The sequence below is a fragment of the Suricata suricatta genome, chromosome 3, assembly GCF_006229205.1.
Source record: "Suricata suricatta isolate VVHF042 chromosome 3, meerkat_22Aug2017_6uvM2_HiC, whole genome shotgun sequence".
NCBI lineage: Eukaryota > Metazoa > Chordata > Mammalia > Carnivora > Herpestidae > Suricata > Suricata suricatta.
This window is the reverse complement of record NC_043702.1, coordinates 61551329-61571115: the sequence shown is the minus strand read 5'-3', so window position 1 is coordinate 61571115 and position 19787 is coordinate 61551329. Positions and strand designations below refer to the sequence as shown.

General features: G+C 41.9%; 1 protein-coding gene across 1 annotated transcript in view; it reads right to left on the bottom strand.

Annotated features, from left to right (window-relative positions):
• The window catches only part of STK39 (serine/threonine kinase 39), a gene marked incomplete at its 5' end in the record, with an annotated part of 389113 nt that overhangs the window by 189300 nt on the left and 180026 nt on the right, over window positions 1–19787 (bottom strand). Inside the window, 3 exons of the mRNA XM_029933312.1 lie at window positions 6356–6489; window positions 8576–8677; window positions 8928–9037. Coding sequence (XP_029789172.1) covers window positions 6356–6489; window positions 8576–8677; window positions 8928–9037 — 346 coding nt within the window. The remainder of the gene's footprint in view (window positions 1–6355; window positions 6490–8575; window positions 8678–8927; window positions 9038–19787) is intronic.

Sequence of the window (19787 nt, the reverse complement as noted above, 5' to 3'; positions counted from 1 at the left end):
CTTCTTCATTCTGGCCCAACATCCCCCCTGCTCGAGATGGCTTCTGTAAAAACCCAATTCTTATCCATCCTTACGGACTTCAGGGGCCTGAAAGACGTTGGCGCCTCCATCCTCATTTCCCGCCGCACTCCAGGTGAACTCTGTCCTCTGGCTACCCAGACGTTCCCACCCGGTTTCTGCTCTTTCATGACAAAGCACATGCTGCTTTTCTTGCTTCAAAAGTATTTGTAGTCAACTGGCACGGCCTTGTTCATCAGTCAAGAACCAATTTAAATGTCACTGTCTTCAGAGATACTTTTATCAGCTCCTACAAGTAGAATTCATTGCTCCCTACTCCGTGCTCACACATCAATCAACCCACACACTCCTGTTCTGTAATTACCTGTTCCTATGTCCTCCCACCTCCACCTCACTAGGTTATAAGCCCTTTCAGATGAAGGACTAGACGGTATTCATTTTTTATATCACCAATGCCCAGCACAAACCAAAAAACTACTACAGCTCAATTCTATAACATAATCAAATACAAAATAGAAGTGATGCTACTAGATAGTTGAACACAGAAACTACAACTTCTAAAGCCAAATTTAGTCAACCAAATTCTAAGCATCTGTTCAACAGAGTAAGGAACAGGAAAATGATGCATTGAAAATAAGACTCATGCTAACAAACAAACAAACAAAAACAGAAAGGGGTAAGTCCATGCACAGCAGAGGTCCCAAAGTGGAGAGCCACATGCTCCCCTCACTCCTCTGCAACTTGCCTCCTCCTTCTACAAACTAAGGGTAAGGTATAGGACCAACATAGAGAGAAGGCTAGGAAATGCCAGACATATCTGGAGAGACAGGCTGGGAAAATACCTTCCCTTCCCCAGCAAAGTCATTTCTATGCTGACCAAAACTGCAAAGGGGAAAAGTGTGCTACAAAGAAATCTTCTTTCTCTGCATTCTCCATTCTTAAACTTCATCAATGAATACATTCAGTCATATAAGAAATGAGAAACGGTCTGAAGGAGCCACATTCTTTTTTGTATAGGCTTAGTATTTATGTTAGTAGGTCATACAGGTCATAAAAAATAATAGGTCTACACCATACAGAGAAGAACTAAATTGCAGGTCCTTTGTGTGCTAAAATTTACTCAAGTGTCTATAACTTTGGGGGTAGAATCATATAAGTGCCAAGATAGCCCCATAAGAAAGTATGGGAAAACAGAACTAGAAAGAATGGGAAAATGATGGAGGAAGAAAGAATAGAAAGTATGAGAGAAGGTAAGGTACATGCTGCCCATCTGACTTTAGGATTTTTGTGTTTTGTTTGCTTATGTGTTTGTTTTAGTTTTATGCGATATATAGCAACTACCAGTACAGGATTAATATGGAACCATCAATGCTGCCTGCCTCTTAGCTGAGTACCACGTAAGAAAAAGAATTCTGCAAGCATGTTAGGTCTGACATGGCTGCTAACAATTTTCAAACAATACGACGTAATATAAATATAAACACTATTTTACAAGGAAAGCTAAAATGCTATACCACCAACCCAAATAATGGTACAGGCTGTGAATGAGGATTCAATTTTAAATCCTTAAAAACAATGCAGTAGTCTGCAAGTACCAACATTCTCAGAAGAAAACATCTTAAAGGATTCAGTTAATACATATGGATAAACCCAAGTCCATTGGGTCTTAAAATGATTGTCAAAGGATTCAGAATGATCATGATACAGTTTAAGTAGTTCTAACAATGTGCATTATAATTTCTAACATCTCAGGCAGAGCTGCATGTCTCAGCCTACCCTCCCCTGACAAAATAAATATTCAAGTTTTATTCACTTCTAATGAAATTATCCATGTGATATCCACCCTCTTGTTGCTCAAAGAAAATACTGGCTCTTTTTATAGTTGTCATCTATATGAGGTATGTAATCTACAAGATTAAGACTCATTTTTAAAGAAATAGCAAAATGTTCTGCTATCCAAATATAAGCACTTCTTAGTCTATGCCAATGCAGAGCAGGGGTTTGGATGAGACAAACAGCCCCAACATCCAGGCTCTCTTTTACTAGGAAAGTTCCATGAGCTCTCAAGGTTGGCAGAAAACACAGCTGATTCTCAGCTAGCCTGAGGGCTCCTGCATAGAACTGAATCTGTCCTAGTCACTGTTCCCCTGTGACAGGTTTCTATCTGTGGCCAAAAAGTACTCAGCATGGGGCGCCTGGGTGGCTCAGTCAGTTAAGCATCCAACTCTAGGTTTTGGCTCAGGTAATCATCGCATGGTTCATGGGTTTGAGCCCCACATCAAGCTCTGAGCTGACAGTAAAGAACCTGCTAGGGATTCTCTCTCTCTGCCCCTCCCCCATTCGTGCATGTTCTTGCTCTCACTCTCTCCATCTCAAAATAATAAAAACTTTAAAAAAAAAAAAAAAGGAACTCAACAAGACCAGGGTTTTGGTACTTATCAACTACTTTTAGATAGATGATCTATATGCAAAATCAATAAAAATTATCAAAACTCTGGCATTTAGTCCTCAACCCATATGAGTCTGGTTTGTTTCGGAAACACTTGTCAATGAGTCCAAGTCATTCCCAAATTGCAAGCTCCCAGCTAACTCCAGTTGCTCAAGAAATATCAAATATGTAATACAGACCTGACACTGTGGAAAGACATACAGATAAATAACACAGATTATCCTTCTAAAAAACTTACAAGTTTATGAGGAAATTAGATGTGTAAATCAATAAATGTACATAGTGTGTTAACTTCTACAAGAGACCTATCGTCAACATACTGTAGGAAAACTAAGAGTTGTAATAACTCCAATTAGTCAGGAAGAAAACAGCAAATGGCAAAAAGCAATCCCAATTTCCTGAATACCTGGGAACCCCGAGGCACTGTGTTATCCTCAAATGAATTATCATAGTCCATCCCCATGATAATCTTATGAAGTAGATGTTATTAGGCCCATTTTACAGAAGACGAAATTAAGTCATGTAGATGATGATAAAGTAGAGCTAGGAATCTCACCTAGATTTACCTAACTCTAAGAAGATGGAGACTTTCAAGTCAGTGTTAAAGGAGGGTGTGAGGAATACAGAGGAAAAGGAAGAGCCTTTGGATAACATAAGCAAAGGCAGAGAAGACAGGAAATAGTCATGGTTCCTTTCAGATTGGTGTAGCAATTAAATGTTTACTTACTTAGTAATAAACATATTTACAACTGCATCCTATGTAAATAATTCAACAATTTTATTTCCATGCTCATCTTTCATGAATCTTTTTTCCTCAAAACTTCCCACATTCATGTCATTAAAAAAAAAAAAAAAAAAAAAAAAGAATCACCTGAGAAGCTGCTATTAAGAAATGGGCAGAGGGCTGAGTAGACACTTTCCCAGCTAAGACATACAGACGACCAACAGATATATGAAAAGACGTTCAACCTCACTCATCACTATTGGACTCCAAATCAAAACCACAATGAAAGAGGAGCCTGCATGGTTGAATTGGTAGAGCATGCGACTCTTGATCCCAGGGTTGTGAGTTTGAGCCCCATGTTGGGGGAGAATTTACTTGAAAAAATAAATTAAACTTTTTAAAAACCACAATGAAATATCACCTTACACCAGTCAGAATGACTAGTCAAAAGGTAAGAAAAGAATGTTTGAGAGGATGTGAAGAAAAAGGAACCCTCACACACTGTTAACGGGAATGCAAATTGGTGTAGCCACAGTGGAAAACAGTATGGTGGTTCCTCAAAAACTTAAAAATAGAACTACCCTATAATCCAGTAATTCTACTGCTAGGTATTTACCCAAAGAAAACACTAATTCAAAAAGATACATGCACCCCTATGTTTATTGCAGCATTATTTACAGTAGCCAAGATAGGGAAGCAACTCACATGTCCACTGATAGATGAATGGATGAAGAAGATGTGGTGTATGAATACAATGGAATACTACTCGGCTATAAAGAAGAATGAGATTTTGCCATTTGCAACAATATGGATGGAGACTAAGAGGGTATAACGCTGAGTGAAATAAGTCAGAGAATGACAAATAACCATATGATTTCACGCATACGTGGAATTTAAGAAGCAAAACAAGAAAAACAAATAAAACAGAGTCTTAAAGAGAACAAACTGCTGGTTGTCAGAGGGGAGGTGGGTGTAGAGATGGGTAAAAGAGGTGAAGGAGACTAAGTACATTTATTGTGATGAGCACTGAGCATAGAGTTGTTGAATCACTATATTGTACGCTGGAAACTAATATAACACTGTATACTTCAATTTAAAAAAAAAGAAGAGTCCCCTAAGTAGCTGGTGCACCACTGACACTCTCTGTTTGTTACAGAGGACAACTGCACAGCAGTGAGATTAGATTGTGTTATAAAGAAAATATCTAAAAGAAGTTCTTAAACTATTAATACTTTGTAAATCAGTAAGTTCCTAAGAAAGCGCACCCTGAGGGAAAGACTTTGTAAGAATTCAAATATATGGTGCAAAGCTCTAATTGTAAATTTTTCTTTTTTTTTTTTTTTTGGCAGGGGTGGGGCAGGGAGAACCTGATACTTGAGCTCATATGATATATTTAACACCTGGGAAGACTTTCAAGATAATTAAGAAAAAAAGATGGCTCATTAAATATAATGTATAACAATTTAATCAAATGTATTCTAAGTTACATACCTCCGAAAGAAATCTATTGTTGTATCATTAAGTATTCCAGCAATTCTACCCTACAGTATTTTTTCCAGGACTGGAATTGGGTGGCATTACACATCATCACCACTAGGTGGGGTCTCAACCAGTTTGAGAATCACAAAGACCATTTGTAGTAAGGCAGGACTAACTGGGAAGACAGGTACTTCTCTGATTGGGCTTTGGAGGGTTGAACTGTTTCCTTGGTGATGGCAAACATTTATGTGTGGAGAGGACACCAAATACAAAGGGAAGACAAACAAGTGTGGCAGAACAAAATTAGAATCTAAGAGCATTCTCGCCTAACAGGAGAGTGAAGAAGTGAGCTCAATGAAAGATCAGTATAACTTCAGAGGAGAAACAAGCCCTACAAATCAAATAGAAAGGGCAACTAAGATGTTGAAGCAAAAATAGCCTATGGTGTGATAAAACAGCTATCCCTGTAACAATAAATAATTTCAAGATTCTTAATGGCAAACAGTCTTTAGACCGATCTCCATGAGAATGGTGACTGATAAAGAAAAGATTCAAGGCAAATTCAGCAAAATGTAAAGGGATGAAGACAGCAGCTATGAAGAATGGGTAAAATAATGGGAATTATATTTAATCTAGAGAAGGGTTTCCTACTCAAACAATAGAGTACTGTGCAAAGATAAAAACAAACAAACAAACAAACAAAAAAAAACACTGAAGTTTCATAAAGGATTTAAGAATACAGGAATCCCTCAGCCTAAAAGGTCCTTCCCTGAAGCAGAAAGCTTCCGGAGAGAAGCCAGTATTTACATTTTCAAGTCTAAGTATCAAATCGAATCCTTGGGTGGAAGAGGTGGCCAGTAAGTCCTCAGAGGTCTCTCTAGGTCTGTAGTCCAGGCTGACTGTGTGTGAGGAGGGTGCCACACACAACCTAGCTCTGCAAAGGGACTCTACCCAGGCCAAGGCCTGTGGGGCTCATGTCTGGGGCTCACGTCACTTTCTTCTGTAAGTGATAAAAGACACGGAGCTGTATTATCACTGGCCAGGATATTTCAAAGTCACAGAAATTAAGTAGGAAGAAATAAACTCAGAAACAGACACTCTACCAAGCAGGGCAATAACCCAAGAGTAAAGAGGAAACACTAACGGTGATTTCAAACCATTTGCTTCTGTTTATATGATTAATGTTTCTAATGCAAAAATCTTAATCTTCTTTACTGATAATCTTTTAAACAGCACAACTTGTTCTGCAAGTAAAAGGAAGCTCATGCAAAATTCAATAGCTCTGCCTGGTTTAGACTGGAGCTAGCAGGATATTCAAATCCTGAGAGGTCAGCTCAACCTACACAGTGCAGAATATTAACTCAGCTTCTGAGTGTACCACTGCCAATTTCTTTTGATTTCTGTTTTATTTCATTTCCTTTGATGACAGGGCCCACACCTAACAAACACAGTGAATCTTATGAACACTAAAATTTTTCCTCTGCCTCTCCTTCATCCTCACTCACTTCTTTCCCTCTTGGACCCGCCCTGTCTTCCACTAACAGGTTGGGAACCAAGGGCTGGAGCAGGATTTCCCTTGAACTAGCAGTACCTTTCAGGTGTCCTCACAGCCTTTCCCCATGCACAAACCACGCTTTGTCGTGATTCAAACCAGGTCATTAACTCATTCACGAAGTTTGACATACCTTTTAGAAGGATCTTTCTGAAGACACAGGGAAAGTAATTTCCTAAAGGACTTGCCGTACTTTTTCATCATTTCCTTATCCTCCACTCCTGTTTCTAAAGTGGGTGGATCATTCTGCAAAGTCAACATTAACACCTGCAGCAGAAACAAACACCAAGACAATCTCAGTACAGCAACTGCTACAGTTTAGTCTTTAATCTCTTACAAAGACCATCCTTGATTTAGGTACAAACATGCTTTCCCATGATTTTAACCTTCCAGAAAGTGCAGACTGAAAATATTCATTTCCCTTTGCAAATCTGCTCAGTGTGCCCTTTCACCTTTTTGTTATTCCATTGACAGAACTTACAAAATCTGTTCTGTGTGTTAAGAATGATCTCCCAGAGCGGCCAGGACAGAGCTTCTGGGAACCGGCTCTCACACGGCCCAGAGGAGCACCATAGCTCCAGCACAGGCTTAGGGAGGGCTGGGGCTCTGGCTGGGCTTCTGCTGCTGGGGTGGGGGTGGGGGGTGCGCAGAGCCACAGTTCACGTGCACAGGTCATTCACAAGTAAGGACCCCCCCCTCACCCCGTACTCAAGCCTTCTGTTAACACACTGCCAACCCTAAAAATAAATCCACAACGTCCCAGAAGTAACACATGATTTCCTTTTCTCTCTCTTTTTTTTTTTTTAAACTGAGAAAACCTACAGAATATTGCTTAAAGGCTTGGCCAAATTGAGACAGTAAGACACTGAAAGACAGCCAGAATATGAGTTACTAAAAACCATAACCAGAGCAAAAGGCCACGCTGCTTTTGGAGGGGGACAAAACCAAATCGAAATACAGCTTCAAAGCAAAAAGATTAAAATTCCATTTGTTCATACTAACATCAAAATTACTTGCCTTAAAAAAGAGTAGAATTTATAGTAAACTATTGACCTCTAAAAGGAGTAAACCTCATTAATGCATAAATTAGTCTTAATTTATACAAATGTTATACATGCCAAGACTCCTCTCAGTTTCAGAAGTATGAATAGATGAAGGATTACAGTGACAATTTATTGTTTGTGGAGGAAAACAGCAAACAGAAAAAAGTGGGAGAGCTGTGAAGTCCAAGCAGAGCCCCACAGGACAGCACGGCAGGCTGGGATCAGCAATGTGATTTTGGAGCCGGGTGGGAAACACGAAGGAGTGGGGAAAGAAAGGAAACAAGAAATAAGAAAAAATAATACAGAAAAACCGGAGGGAAGTAAAAGTCCTCAGAGTCGCTTTAGCGCTTTTTCTCTGGAAGGTCATTTCAATTACATCTCAACTTTAAATTTTCTGCTAACAAAAGCAGGTATGTATGCACACACACACCCTAATCTTAAGTATGTTAAAAATATGTATACAGAGAAAAGAGTAATGTAATTAACTACACTAAAACCTTAACAGGGATTGTCTGTGGTTGATGAGATTATGAATGATTATTCTCTTCTTTATTCTTATTTGGACTTCCAAATTTTGTCCAGTAAGAATGTATTAACTTTTTAATCGGTAAAATTATTTAATTCTTATCGTCTTTTTTTATCCTCCTAAATTTTCCCAGTATTTTCCTAGGAAGAAGTTGAAACAAATACAGATAGTACTCTCTGTAAAATACTTTCATCATTCCCACTCAACTATTTGAGCCCCCAAATAAAATCTAATCGGGTAAATCAGCCCTGATTTACCATCTCAGAACTGAGTGAAATAATGATGTAGGCCAGTTAAGAGTAACGGAAGTCTGAAAACAGTATCCAGATGAAGGTTACTGCCTAAAAACACTGGGCTCACTTATTTCAGATGAATCACCAATACGACAGTGTGAGCACTGTCGTGAAATGTTACAGGTCGTTTGAGAAAATCTATCCGCAAAGATTATATCACTAATCTATTTTTAGGTTTTCCTTGGGGGTCTGGGCATTCTGCGGTCCGAGGGGGTAATGACCGGCATGTGTCACAGTTCTCAACCTCCACCCACCAATCCGGTCACACTCTTCGGAGCTCTGTGCTAACGTCAAAGCGAGCTTCAGAGCCGGGAACTGTACCACTTTTGTCCTATTTTGTCCACTGAGAACATCGGACATTTAACTTGGCTGCATTTCTCCATTAATTCTCCTCTGGTCTAAGAGAAAAATGACTGTGTTTAAAAAAATTACAGAACTGATTCCATTAAATCCTATTTCAAGCCCATCACATTATTTCCAATAGTAATTACTTTCATAGGAGGGTATTTGTGATAAGGCGCTGCTCCGGTAGCTAATTCAATGGCAGTTATTCCAAAGCTCCACATGTCGGCCTTGAAGTCATAGCCTCTCACCTAAGAAAAGAACCCAGAAAAAACACAATTATACAATTGGCAGGTCACACATCATGAAGCCCATGACATGTCAGGAGTCTACAGCATTTATGTGCCACTTCGATAATATTGCTTTGCTAAGGCCCAGCAATGAGGAATTAAATCAGAGTTACATGACACATTCTAGTAGAATGAATGATTTGAATGGAATTTTAGTGTATTTAATGATACAAAACATCATTTGTTAATTTTTTACTTATTTATTTTTTACCTGCTCCATGACTTCAGGGGCCATCCAACACGGCGTACCAACAAATGTTTTTCTTACTTTATTCCGGGTAACATCACCCCCTGTTGCTAAGAATGCACTTACCCCAAAATCTAAAAGGAGAAAGAAAAAAAGTACCATTATTTTATGTAAGACAAATTCTGGCTTTATAAACATCTCTTTTCCTGGTGAGCTTTCCCATGATGATGAATTAATTGTTCCAAACACCGTGATGCTCTCTCCGGGACAGTCAAGGAAGGCTTGCCATCTGCCACCCTCCGCTTTAGACAACACCGTCACTGGTGAGGGGTCAGCAAGCCCACCAGTCCAGAAGCCTAGCGTACCAAAGTATATTTTCTATCAAAAAGGTATCAAAAGTCAGAACCATAACAGATTACAGCAATAAAAATAATAACACATTCTTAATGCCCTAAATATAAAGCATCTCAGTTTTTAGCTGAAATCCTTTATAAGAATAGCACTGGAAGCAGTAAAAATAGTATATAAAGTAGTTTCCTTTTTTTTTTATGTTTATTTTTGAGAGAGAAAGGGGGAGAGAGAGACAGACAGACAGACAGACAGAGTGTGAGCAGGGGAGGGGCAGAGAGGGGGGAGACACAGAATCCGAAGCAGGCTCCAGGCTCCGAGTTGTCAGCACAGAGACCGTCATGAGGCTCAAACTCACGAACCATGAGATCATGACCTGAGCTGAAGCCAGACACTTAACCAACTGAGCCATCCAGGCGCCCCTGTGATGTAGTTTCTATTTTGTCTTTCTTTTATGATGATTATTTTCTAGCCACTAATTCCACATCACCAATGTTTGGGGAGTGGGTTTTTTTTCCCTTAAGGTGGCTTGGGGGATGGATGAAATACGATTATGAGTTCACTTATGGTGATAAGCAGAGTAATGTCTAGAATTGCTGAATAATTAAATTGTCCACCTAAAACTAATATAACACTGTATGTTCATTATAGTTCAATAAAAATTTAAAATAAAGGATAAAAAACATTCATCTTCCACATTCTCATGGCCTTGCTTAAACAGTGTTAACACCCTAGGCAAAATCGTAACAGCAAATCCACAAACCAGGTACATAAAGCCAACATGCCCAGGTTTGTACATATGTAGCAATCGACACAAAGGAAAAGCTCAGTCAGCAAAGATTGCTTTTTTTTCCCCCTATGTTTGGCTTCTGGATACTTTTCATAGGTATAGACACAATGGTTTGTAGAATGAAAAAACTTTTCTTTTTTTAAAATATAATTTATTGTCAAATTGGCTTCCATACAACACCCAGTGCTCATCCCCACACGTGCCCTCCTCCATGCCCATCACCCACTTTCCCCTCTACCCTATCAACCCTGTTTGTTCTCTGTATCTGAAAAAACACTTTGCTTAATATCCATTACATACTAGAAATTCTTTTTGTGAGCAGATGAATTAGGCATACTGTATAGAAATACATACATGCATTTATGCAAAAATGTTTGCATGGGACAAAACAGAGAGGACTACCCGGTGATTATTAACACATGGATTTCTGCTTAAACTTTTATTAAAAGTTAAAACTAGTCAGTAAGTTCAAATACTAACTACTCAGGACTAGTATAGACCTACCAGGTAGAACCAACTCAATGACAGCTCAATAGTAACCTGGTAAATAGTAATTTAAAAAGGTGGTCAGCACCTCAAAATGCCACAGCAAACTGTGTAGTGTGAGTCCCTGCAAATTCCTCTTCTTTAATTCTCCTTCGCTGGTCCCCTTTGATGACTACCAGGACGAAAGCAATTACCCAAGAACAAAGTCAAGCACAAACCAAGGTGAAAAAGTATTAGCATTTGCTTTAGGTCTTCAATATGAAGTTATGCAATAACACTGTAACTAGTTCCCTGAGTTGAAATATGTTGACTGTTTCACTTTATTTACATTTATATTTACTCAATTCCCTAAAGGATTTTAACAAGTAAAAGGAATAAAAATTGACAAATGGAGTCTTTGTTCCAACTGCTACTCTCCTGTTAATACTGCACAAAAGCGTATTTTGAAAATGCGAGATAATTTAATTTACACACATGTGCCAAACTAAACCTATTTGAATTCTTATATTTCAGTCAGAAAAATTAAGTCTTGTGAAAAGAAATCTCTAGAACCAGTCAGCCAGTCTCCTGTAGGTAGGAGGAAATAAAATTCACGTTTTTACAGAAGAGCTAGGTGAATAAAATCATTCATAAACATCTACTATATTTAGCTAGAGGAAAAGATAATATGATGAGCTTTGAAAAATATTAATTTCAACTTAATTTATATTTCTGAAAAGTCTAACAATAAATCCAACATCCCATTTCTTTTTAGTTTTTTTAATGTTTATTTTTGAGAGGGAGTGAGCACGCACATGAGCAGGGGAGGGGCAGAGAGAGAGGGAGACACAGAATCTGAAGCAGGCTCCAGGCTCTGAGCTGTCAGCACACAGCCCACTTCAGATCCTCTGACCCCCTCTCTCTGCCCCTCTCCGGCATGTACTCTCCCAAAAAGAAATATCTTTTAAAAATTAAAATCAAAATAAAATAATTTTGTGGGGCACCTCAATGGCTCAGTGGGTTAAGCGTCCAACTTTGGCTCACATCATGCTCTCACAGATCGTGAGTTCAAGCCCTGCATCAGGCTCTATGCTGTCAGTACAGAGTCTGCTTCAGATCCTCTGTCCCCCTCTTACTCTGCCCCTCCTTCTCTCTGCCCCTCCCCTGCTTGCATGCTTTCTCTCTCAAAAACAAACATTATAAAAAACAATAATTTTGTAACAATACAATACTAAGTACATATCATCTGTAAATAGTTAAGATTACGGGTGAAAATTACTCTAAGGAAAATCAGATTTTTTTAATGCAGTTGAAGGAATCCTACACCCCAATCTCTCCTAGAAGACATAATCCAGACAAAAATCCATAGTTAATATTAAATTTTTTCAAATTCCTTAAAAATACCACATGATTTCATTAGACCTTTCTAAAGCTGCAAAAACAGCTAAAAACGATGCACAGTAGCAATTCATTACTGACAATACCCCTTCAATATATCCTTTATGATTCACGTATTTATTCATAGGCTCCACTTAGAACACACACTTTAAAGCCATGAACAGATGGTTAAATGTCTTTAATGCTCAGAACAAAAAATTCCAGAAGCAGAAAACGCCATTCCCAACATCTACTCACCCTTACGACTATAGAATAAATACATGATGCGCTCCTATGTGCCAACGTGTATACAGAAGAAGGATTTATATGTGCTGAGAAACACTTTGACCAGAGAATACAGTGTGCCTGTGTAAAAAGGAAAACTGGTATATTCCGACTAGACGGGGTACCTAGGGCAGGGAGAACGACGCGGTGGACCGCTGCACTGAAAAGCACCCTTGTTCTCGGAGAAGTCCGTCTATACAGCCAAGGGGAGTACAATCAGACAGACGTGGGTCAGAAACCATTAACATCTCATCTCCCCGGCGACACGGGATCAATGCTACACTTGGAGCTAGCCCGCCCGTCTTCCTGACTCCAGAAATAACTGCATCCCAAACCAGAAAGGATGCTGTCATCCCAGGAACTAAAGGCTCTCTCACATCTTCTGAATCCACCCACCTCGCTCCTTCTGCACTGCAGCTGGGGCGGCCTGCTGAACCCCCAACTGCTTCTCAGGAGACGGCGCCCTGGCACGCAGGCCTCTCCAAGACTTCTCCCTTGAAATGCTGGAAGGGCCCTCTGCTGCCCAGGAAGAAGTCAGAATCCCTGAGCACAACGTGCACATCGGACTCCCTTTTCCTCCCCTGCCTCAGCTGCCCCTACTCCCAGATGCAGACCTTGAGCTGGGCACTGCTGAGCCACTTGCTGTTTATTCCCGAATCCATCACCAGCCTTGCCCTCACCACGCTGCCTGTGCGCCGGAGGCTTTGCCGCGGTCCAGGTACACTGTTCTCTCCACCAAGCGCACGGCCAGCGGCAGGGGGCGTTCTGCTCATCCTTACTAACACGCAAGCACCTCTGGTATCCTGACTCCCGGTTCTTTCACAACCGCCTCGGGTTGGGGTGTGGTTAGTCTAATGCACCCGCAACACCTTTGCCTAATGAGTGGTGTACGATTAAGTAACTTTTAACACTGTCTTATTTTGATACATGTGAATGCTAAGCCCTGCGGGGGATCCCCCAGGTTTGCAGCACAGCCACCTAATCTGAAGAGTGGGCCGATCCTCCCGGAAACAGCACGGTCCTAGCTGGCAGGGGCCAGAGTGTCCCAGTAAACTGTGCACCAGGCTACTCCCCCACCCTAAGGGGTTGGCAACACCCTTAGTGTTGGCTCCTGGGCCTCTTCCTTACCTGGTTCCTTTCTTGGTTGTGCCTTTTTTTAAAATATTACATTCATATTCATAATGATGAGGCAACAGCATTTCAAACAAAGGCAAGTGAAATGTAGCTACAATTAAATCTCCTTACAGCCTGCAGACACCTGGAACATGCAGAGTGACCTTCCTCAAGCAACTCATGGCTGCCTTACTTCCCTGACGTTGTTTTATTAAAGTTTAAAGGTAACCTTATCTTAACACTAGCGGGCCCCTCAAGGTTCTGAAAACCTTGCTTCCCAATTCTTTAGAGGCTTACACTATCCCTAACCCCCACAAACTTAAAAGTATATAATCAGTTACTCCTCATAACTCCTGTGCAGTTCTTTCTGCCCACAGGGCCTGACCCCGTGCTTTAATAAAATCACCTTTTAGGGGCACCTGGGTGGCACAGTTGGTTGGGTGTCTGACTTTGGATCAGGTCATGACCTTGCAGTTAGTGAGTTCGAGTCCCATGACAGGTTCTGTGCTAACAGCTTGGAGCCTGGAGGCTGCTCCAGATTCTATGTCTCCTCCTCTCTCTCTCTGCCCCTCCCCCAGCTCACACACTCTCTCAAAATAAACACTAAAAATAATTTTTTTTAATAAAATTACCTTTTACACCAAAGACATCTCAAGAACTATTCCTTAGCCATTTGCTGAAGAACCCGGTCTATAACACACTCCTGCTTCTTTTCACCATGTATAATAAATATACTTTAGAATAACTGTTAGGTAGATCAATAGAGGTACTATTCTCTGCCTCTGAACTGGGGAGAGGGGATAAGCATTAACATTTTTACAATATAACAAAGATGTACTTCCTGACTTTATGAATATTACCAGTGAGGAGAGGGAAGGCATGAAACAATTAACAACAACTATGTGCTGCTCTCTGTGTAGACACAGAGGAGCTAGGAGTGTAAGAGCCACAGAAGACTCCACATCCACGGGGTCCTTGGACCTGGCCTTAAAGTTCTTCTTGAAGAAGACCTGGATAGGCAAGCCTAAAAGGAAATGACATTCCAGACAAAGAAACGGCGTGAGCAAAGCACAAGTGTCGAGTCACGAAGAAAAAGCATCTGACAGCTGCAGCGGTCGAACACTCAAATACCTACAGGGGCCAGGCGGGGCTAGAGGAGGGCGGAGGTTCCCAGCAAACCAGCAGCACCATCTCAATGATTAAAGGGCACTTGATACATAGTGTCAGCACAGGTGGCCCTAGGACGTGTTGGGCCCTCCCAGGAGCCATTCGGTGTCTTCCTACCCCAGCTCTAAAGCAGGCTGCTGCTGTTCTGCTGGAAAAGAGAGTCACCATAGAGGAATAGGGCTTGGGGTGGCCAATGTCTCAGTTTTCCCAGAGCAAGCCAGATATCAGGATCTTTATGTGAAAGCTCTTTTCCGTTGTTATTGGCAACAAGTCCATTTTTAAAAAGTTGGACAGGCAAAACAGAGCAACTCTACCTCCCGGTTTAGCCTGCAAAACTAATCTCCTTAGCTGTTACAATGTCTAAAATTTACCTAAAATGCTTTAACATAACACCATTCAACATTTTATTTATGAGACTCAAGTGGTCAACTGGCATCTGGATCCAGAATGCCCAGTGCCGGAAGATTCTGGTAGCATCTGATTAAGGATGCCAAAGGCAGCTGCTACAAGTATTTCTCTTTTCTGTATCTAAGTATAGATAAGCATGAGCCAGGTGAGTGCCCCAAAGGGGCTATTATTGGAGAATATTAATGCCAGTCACCTGTCGGCAGGCATGATGCATGTCAGAAACAGGCTTTCACTGATGAACATAAAGGCAGTCAGCACACAGAGAAGAGTTAAAATATTTTAGCTATAATCCCCATTCTTGCATGAATAAAAAGAATCCAGCCAGGCCCAAGAGTAAGCTAAACCCCTCCCCAGCTCTAGGCCTAGTCTGATTCTAGACTCCAGGGACAAGCGTCTAAGAAGACTGCATCTGGAATGCTGATGTGTGTGCTTCGAGGGAATTCTCATTCACCTAGAAAGACAGAGAGCAGGAACTTCCCTGAGCCTGCAGAACAAATCTGAGAGCTCTTTAGGGGCTTGTTTGCCAATGAATGGCAAAATCTGGTCTGAGACTCGATTGCCTTAAAACCTGGGAGTGGTGTTGCTGGTGAAGGGCCACACATAACCTGCCTCAAACATCTGTAATAGCTACGAACACCTTTACGGAGGAACCTGACTTGTGCATGAGAAACTGGCTCAGGTTAGTTCAACCCTTGGCCAGAGAATAATGGAATCAGCATTTGATGGTTCAGAGCTTCCTAAAATGTGTTAAAAATGGGTTATGACAGATCAGATCCCTTCAGACCTGCAAGCAGCTGGCTAGGGGTTTGGGGTAGCGGGAGCTACCCCAGCTACAGAGAACCCTGGTGGCTCTTTACTTGAATCAGTCTCTTTTCCCCTAGTACCTTGGTCTAGAAAAGCAGGGAAGCACGGGAGGCTGTGGAGGAGCCCACCCACAGGGCCTCAGTCTCAGCTCAGGGTCGCTGAGCCCCATCCACTCAGCACCCTGGACTACTGCCGCGCTCTCTCTAGCTCAAGAGGAAATTTGGGGAAAAGCAGTCATTTAGGGATGGTCAGAAGTAAAATCAACAGGGCCTATATCTGAATAGAGACTCTGGAAATGGAAAGGATTAGACAAATTCTTAGAGAAATACAATGATGAGGAGGATACTGGAATTGAAAAAGAAGAATTTAAAAAAATTGAATGACTTGCTAAAGACTACACAGCAAGTTATCAAGGGGTTGCATAAAATCCACAGCCCTTCACCCTCCACAGGAGTCAGCCACTTAGCCTTGGTCTCCTTTTAGAGAAAGTTCACTGTATTTTTCCGTACTGAAAAGGAAACACAAGATGGAATAATGGGGTTAATATGACACAAAATCTTGAGCCCTTCCCTGAGTAAAGATCAAGTTGTGATTACCCAATATAGAAAAGCTGGTTTGAGGTTCCCCAGTTATTCTGAAAGGTCATATTTATGTCATCAAAAACAATCCCTTCACAATTTGGTGTGATACCCAGTTTGGGGTTTGGTTTTCTTTTGTTTTCTCACAAGAGACTCTTAAGAATTTAGTGGCAAAACTGAAGTGTACTTCTAAACACCCAGGAACATTTTCAGGACTGCCGGCATCTGACCTTCCTGAGTCCCACGGGTTTCCTTAAAATGTTATACCACCAATGTTGGATAAATAAAGTATATAAAGAAGTACATTAATGATTTATATTATGCAAACTATATAACAATGGGTATAAAACAGATGCAAACATTTTCTTAACAGAGCAGGCTACGGAAAGTTGTTTGTGTTTTAGAGAGAATGCGCGTGCTCCGCAAGCAGGGGAGAGGGGCAGAGGGAGAGAGAATCTTGAGCAGGCTCCAAGCCTCAGCACAGAGCCCAACCTGGGGCTTGATCCCAGAAACCAGGTATCATGACCTTCGACGAAATCAAGGGTGGAACGCTCAACCAACTGAGCCGTCAGGCACCGTGACAGTTTTTTCATTTCAAACAAACTTCTTCTAACGCTGTTTCTATAGAAGGTGTGCCAGTGTGCAGCACCCCGCTCACGTTCAGGAAGCCGGGGGTGTTCACAATGAAGTCTAGCTGCGGTGGGTTTAGAAGCCAGGGGGCTTGCAGAGCTCTGATTCAGACACAGCCCTGACCTTCTAGTGTGAGCTAATGTGAGGAAATGTGTTAATTTAAACAGCAATATTACATGACCTAAACCACAAGAAGAGAAGAAATACGTTAATGTGCCCAACATACGACACTCGACGCAGAACTAAAGGTGTCATCTTCTGCTTGCTGGCAACTCCCAGGTGCCCTTTCACTGCGGATTTTCTTGGTGAGAGAAGAAAAATACAGACCAGGGTAAATAAAGGCTTTAGCAGCTTTGGAATCAAATCTCACCTCTTCCAACTGCAATCCGGACCACTTATTCTGTCCAGATTAATCTCCCTAAAGGACAGTTCTGATCGCAGCACACACTGGTCACAAGCACTCTCCTGACACGGCATCTGAAGAAGAGCAAAGCCACCACACAGCCCACCCCGGCCAAGACTCCATCGTGGATGTGGAGGCCAACAGGTTTCCAGTATTGTTCCCTTCTGGCTGATGCTCACCCAGTGACCGCGGACTCTGGAAGAGTGTTTTTAGCTTCACTGGCCAAATCAGTTTTCCAGTTTTACTTTTTTAATGTATAATTACATTCAGCCTTTCTACCCGTTTTTCTGTTTGTTGTATTTCTGGTTATAAATTAAGAAGGAACAACTTTTCACACCCCTGGAGCCTTGCCATCCCCAGAGTGTCAGCAGACCTCGGGGCACTGGGAGCCAAGTCCGAGTGGGAACAGGGAGGGCCGCCCCCTCGCTCCTGCCGGGGACGCTGCAAGCCCAGGCAGAAGGCCCAGGGCAGCGCGGACTCGGAGGTGGCTGAGGGGATGCCTCAAATCCTCTAGGCGGACACCGTACCTCGGGGTACCTGACTGTGCTCAGCAGAACTCAGCAAATCCAGAGCAAGGAGCAGAGCCCAGATCCCAGTGGCTCCCAACAGTCACTGGGCTCATTTCCTTCTTGAAATAACACAACCTTGCTCATAGGAGGAGTTTTCCCACCCTTCTAAGGGTTGTGAATGGGAACACAACTATTAAGACGCCAAGTGGTTGGGCACCTGGCTGGCTCAGTCAGTAGAGCCTGTGACCGTTGATCTCAGCATTGTAGGTTTGAGCCCCAAGGTGAGTGAAGAGATTACTGGAAAAAAAAGTCTTTAAAAAATAATTTAAAAAAAGAGGCCAAAAGGCAACCCACTTGGCATTTGATATGTTGCCCCCACTCAGAGGCATATACTAGGAGGTCTTGACCATTTCTAGTGAGTCTCCACCAAAAATCCCTGGAACTAAAGGGAAGGGAAGAGGCACCAAGGAAGAACACGGTGCGTACAAAGGAGCCACATTTCCACCCTCAGAAGGCACCCTGGAATCAAACAGGCCTGCATGTGATCCCAATTACACTCCCTGATAATTTAATTAACTTCTTTGAGCAATGGTTTCACAAACTATAAAATGAGGAGCATAGAATATACACAGAAGATGCTCAATTAATAGTCCTTGTTGGCCACCTCGCCAACATCCGTGCCCATCCACTCTTCTCCATCAGAATCCTGATTGCGTGTGCCAAGCCTCAGGGGATTTTCTGTACTGCTCTAAGCGAATCATGGTTTTTGGCTTCTCTCACCAGTGAATGGTCTGAAGGTCTGCCCTAGTCTTGGTCCTGAGATCCAAGGGGCATTTGGTATAAGCTCTTGCAGGGAGATTCTTTGCTTGCATAGCACAACCTTTTACATAAGACTCCTTTATTCCTCACTCCCCAGCCTGTTTAGGACACTGGGTGAGGGTGAGATGCTGGGAATGAGCATCCCACAGAGACAGGTTCTGGCCGAGATACTGAGATGCAGGACAGAGAGCAGGATGGAGCCAAGACCTCTGTGATATTGCTGGGCTTCAGCACCAACCCTGGAACCAAACGGCCCAGACTTCTGTTATGTGGGATAATTATATGTCCTTACGGTTTGATCTCCTGCCAAACACTCTGGCATTTGGACCCAAAGGCTTCTTAACTCTTACAGCCACCTGTCTTTCCCCAGTCCTGCCATGTTTATACTTCTTGACTGCTAAGGGTTAACCACTGCATCAGAAGCTAAAGTCACTGCAATCCCCAAAAGGACTTGGTAAAAGTCAGCAAGAAAACAAGTTAGTACAAAGTACAATTTTGGAGTTTTACACAGCTCTTGTATAAGCATGGGTCTTAATGCCAGGGGCACAAATCTAAATAAATAAATGCACAGGCATCTGGGGGGGTGGGGGTGGGAACAACATACTGTAAGAACAGTTGAAGTCACTTTTACCAATAGGTTTTTTTTTTGTTTTGGGCTACGCTTACATAAACCTTCCAGAAACAGAAAAATACACTTCTAAGAAAATAAGAGAAAGAGGTATCTTCAACTTTTGCTACTCAAAAGCAGGGTCTCCCAGAATCGTCAGCATCACTTGGGAGCCCGAGAAGTACAGACTCGGGTCCCACCCCAGACCTGCTGAATCAGCACCTGCCTTATAGCAAGATCCCTGCTGACCTGATGCACAGAGAATTTGGAGAAGCGCTGCTCAAGACTATGGTCTTCCTAGCAGGTGCCAGGGCACGACTCAGTATGACTGGATGATCTCAAAGTAACACCCACTCCACAGCTCCCCTTTTTCACCTCTTAGATGCAAAGGACACCAGAAGTGAAAAGACAGTAGCAGAAAAAAAGTATTTATGTGTGCACATTCGTGTATTTTATGACACGGTAAACATTAGGGCAATGCTATAAACATAAATCATGCCCCACTAAGAACTCTACCAATGATTCTCAAGGGTGTCTAATGTGTCAAGCAGGACAAACGATTCACACACCTGACACATTCC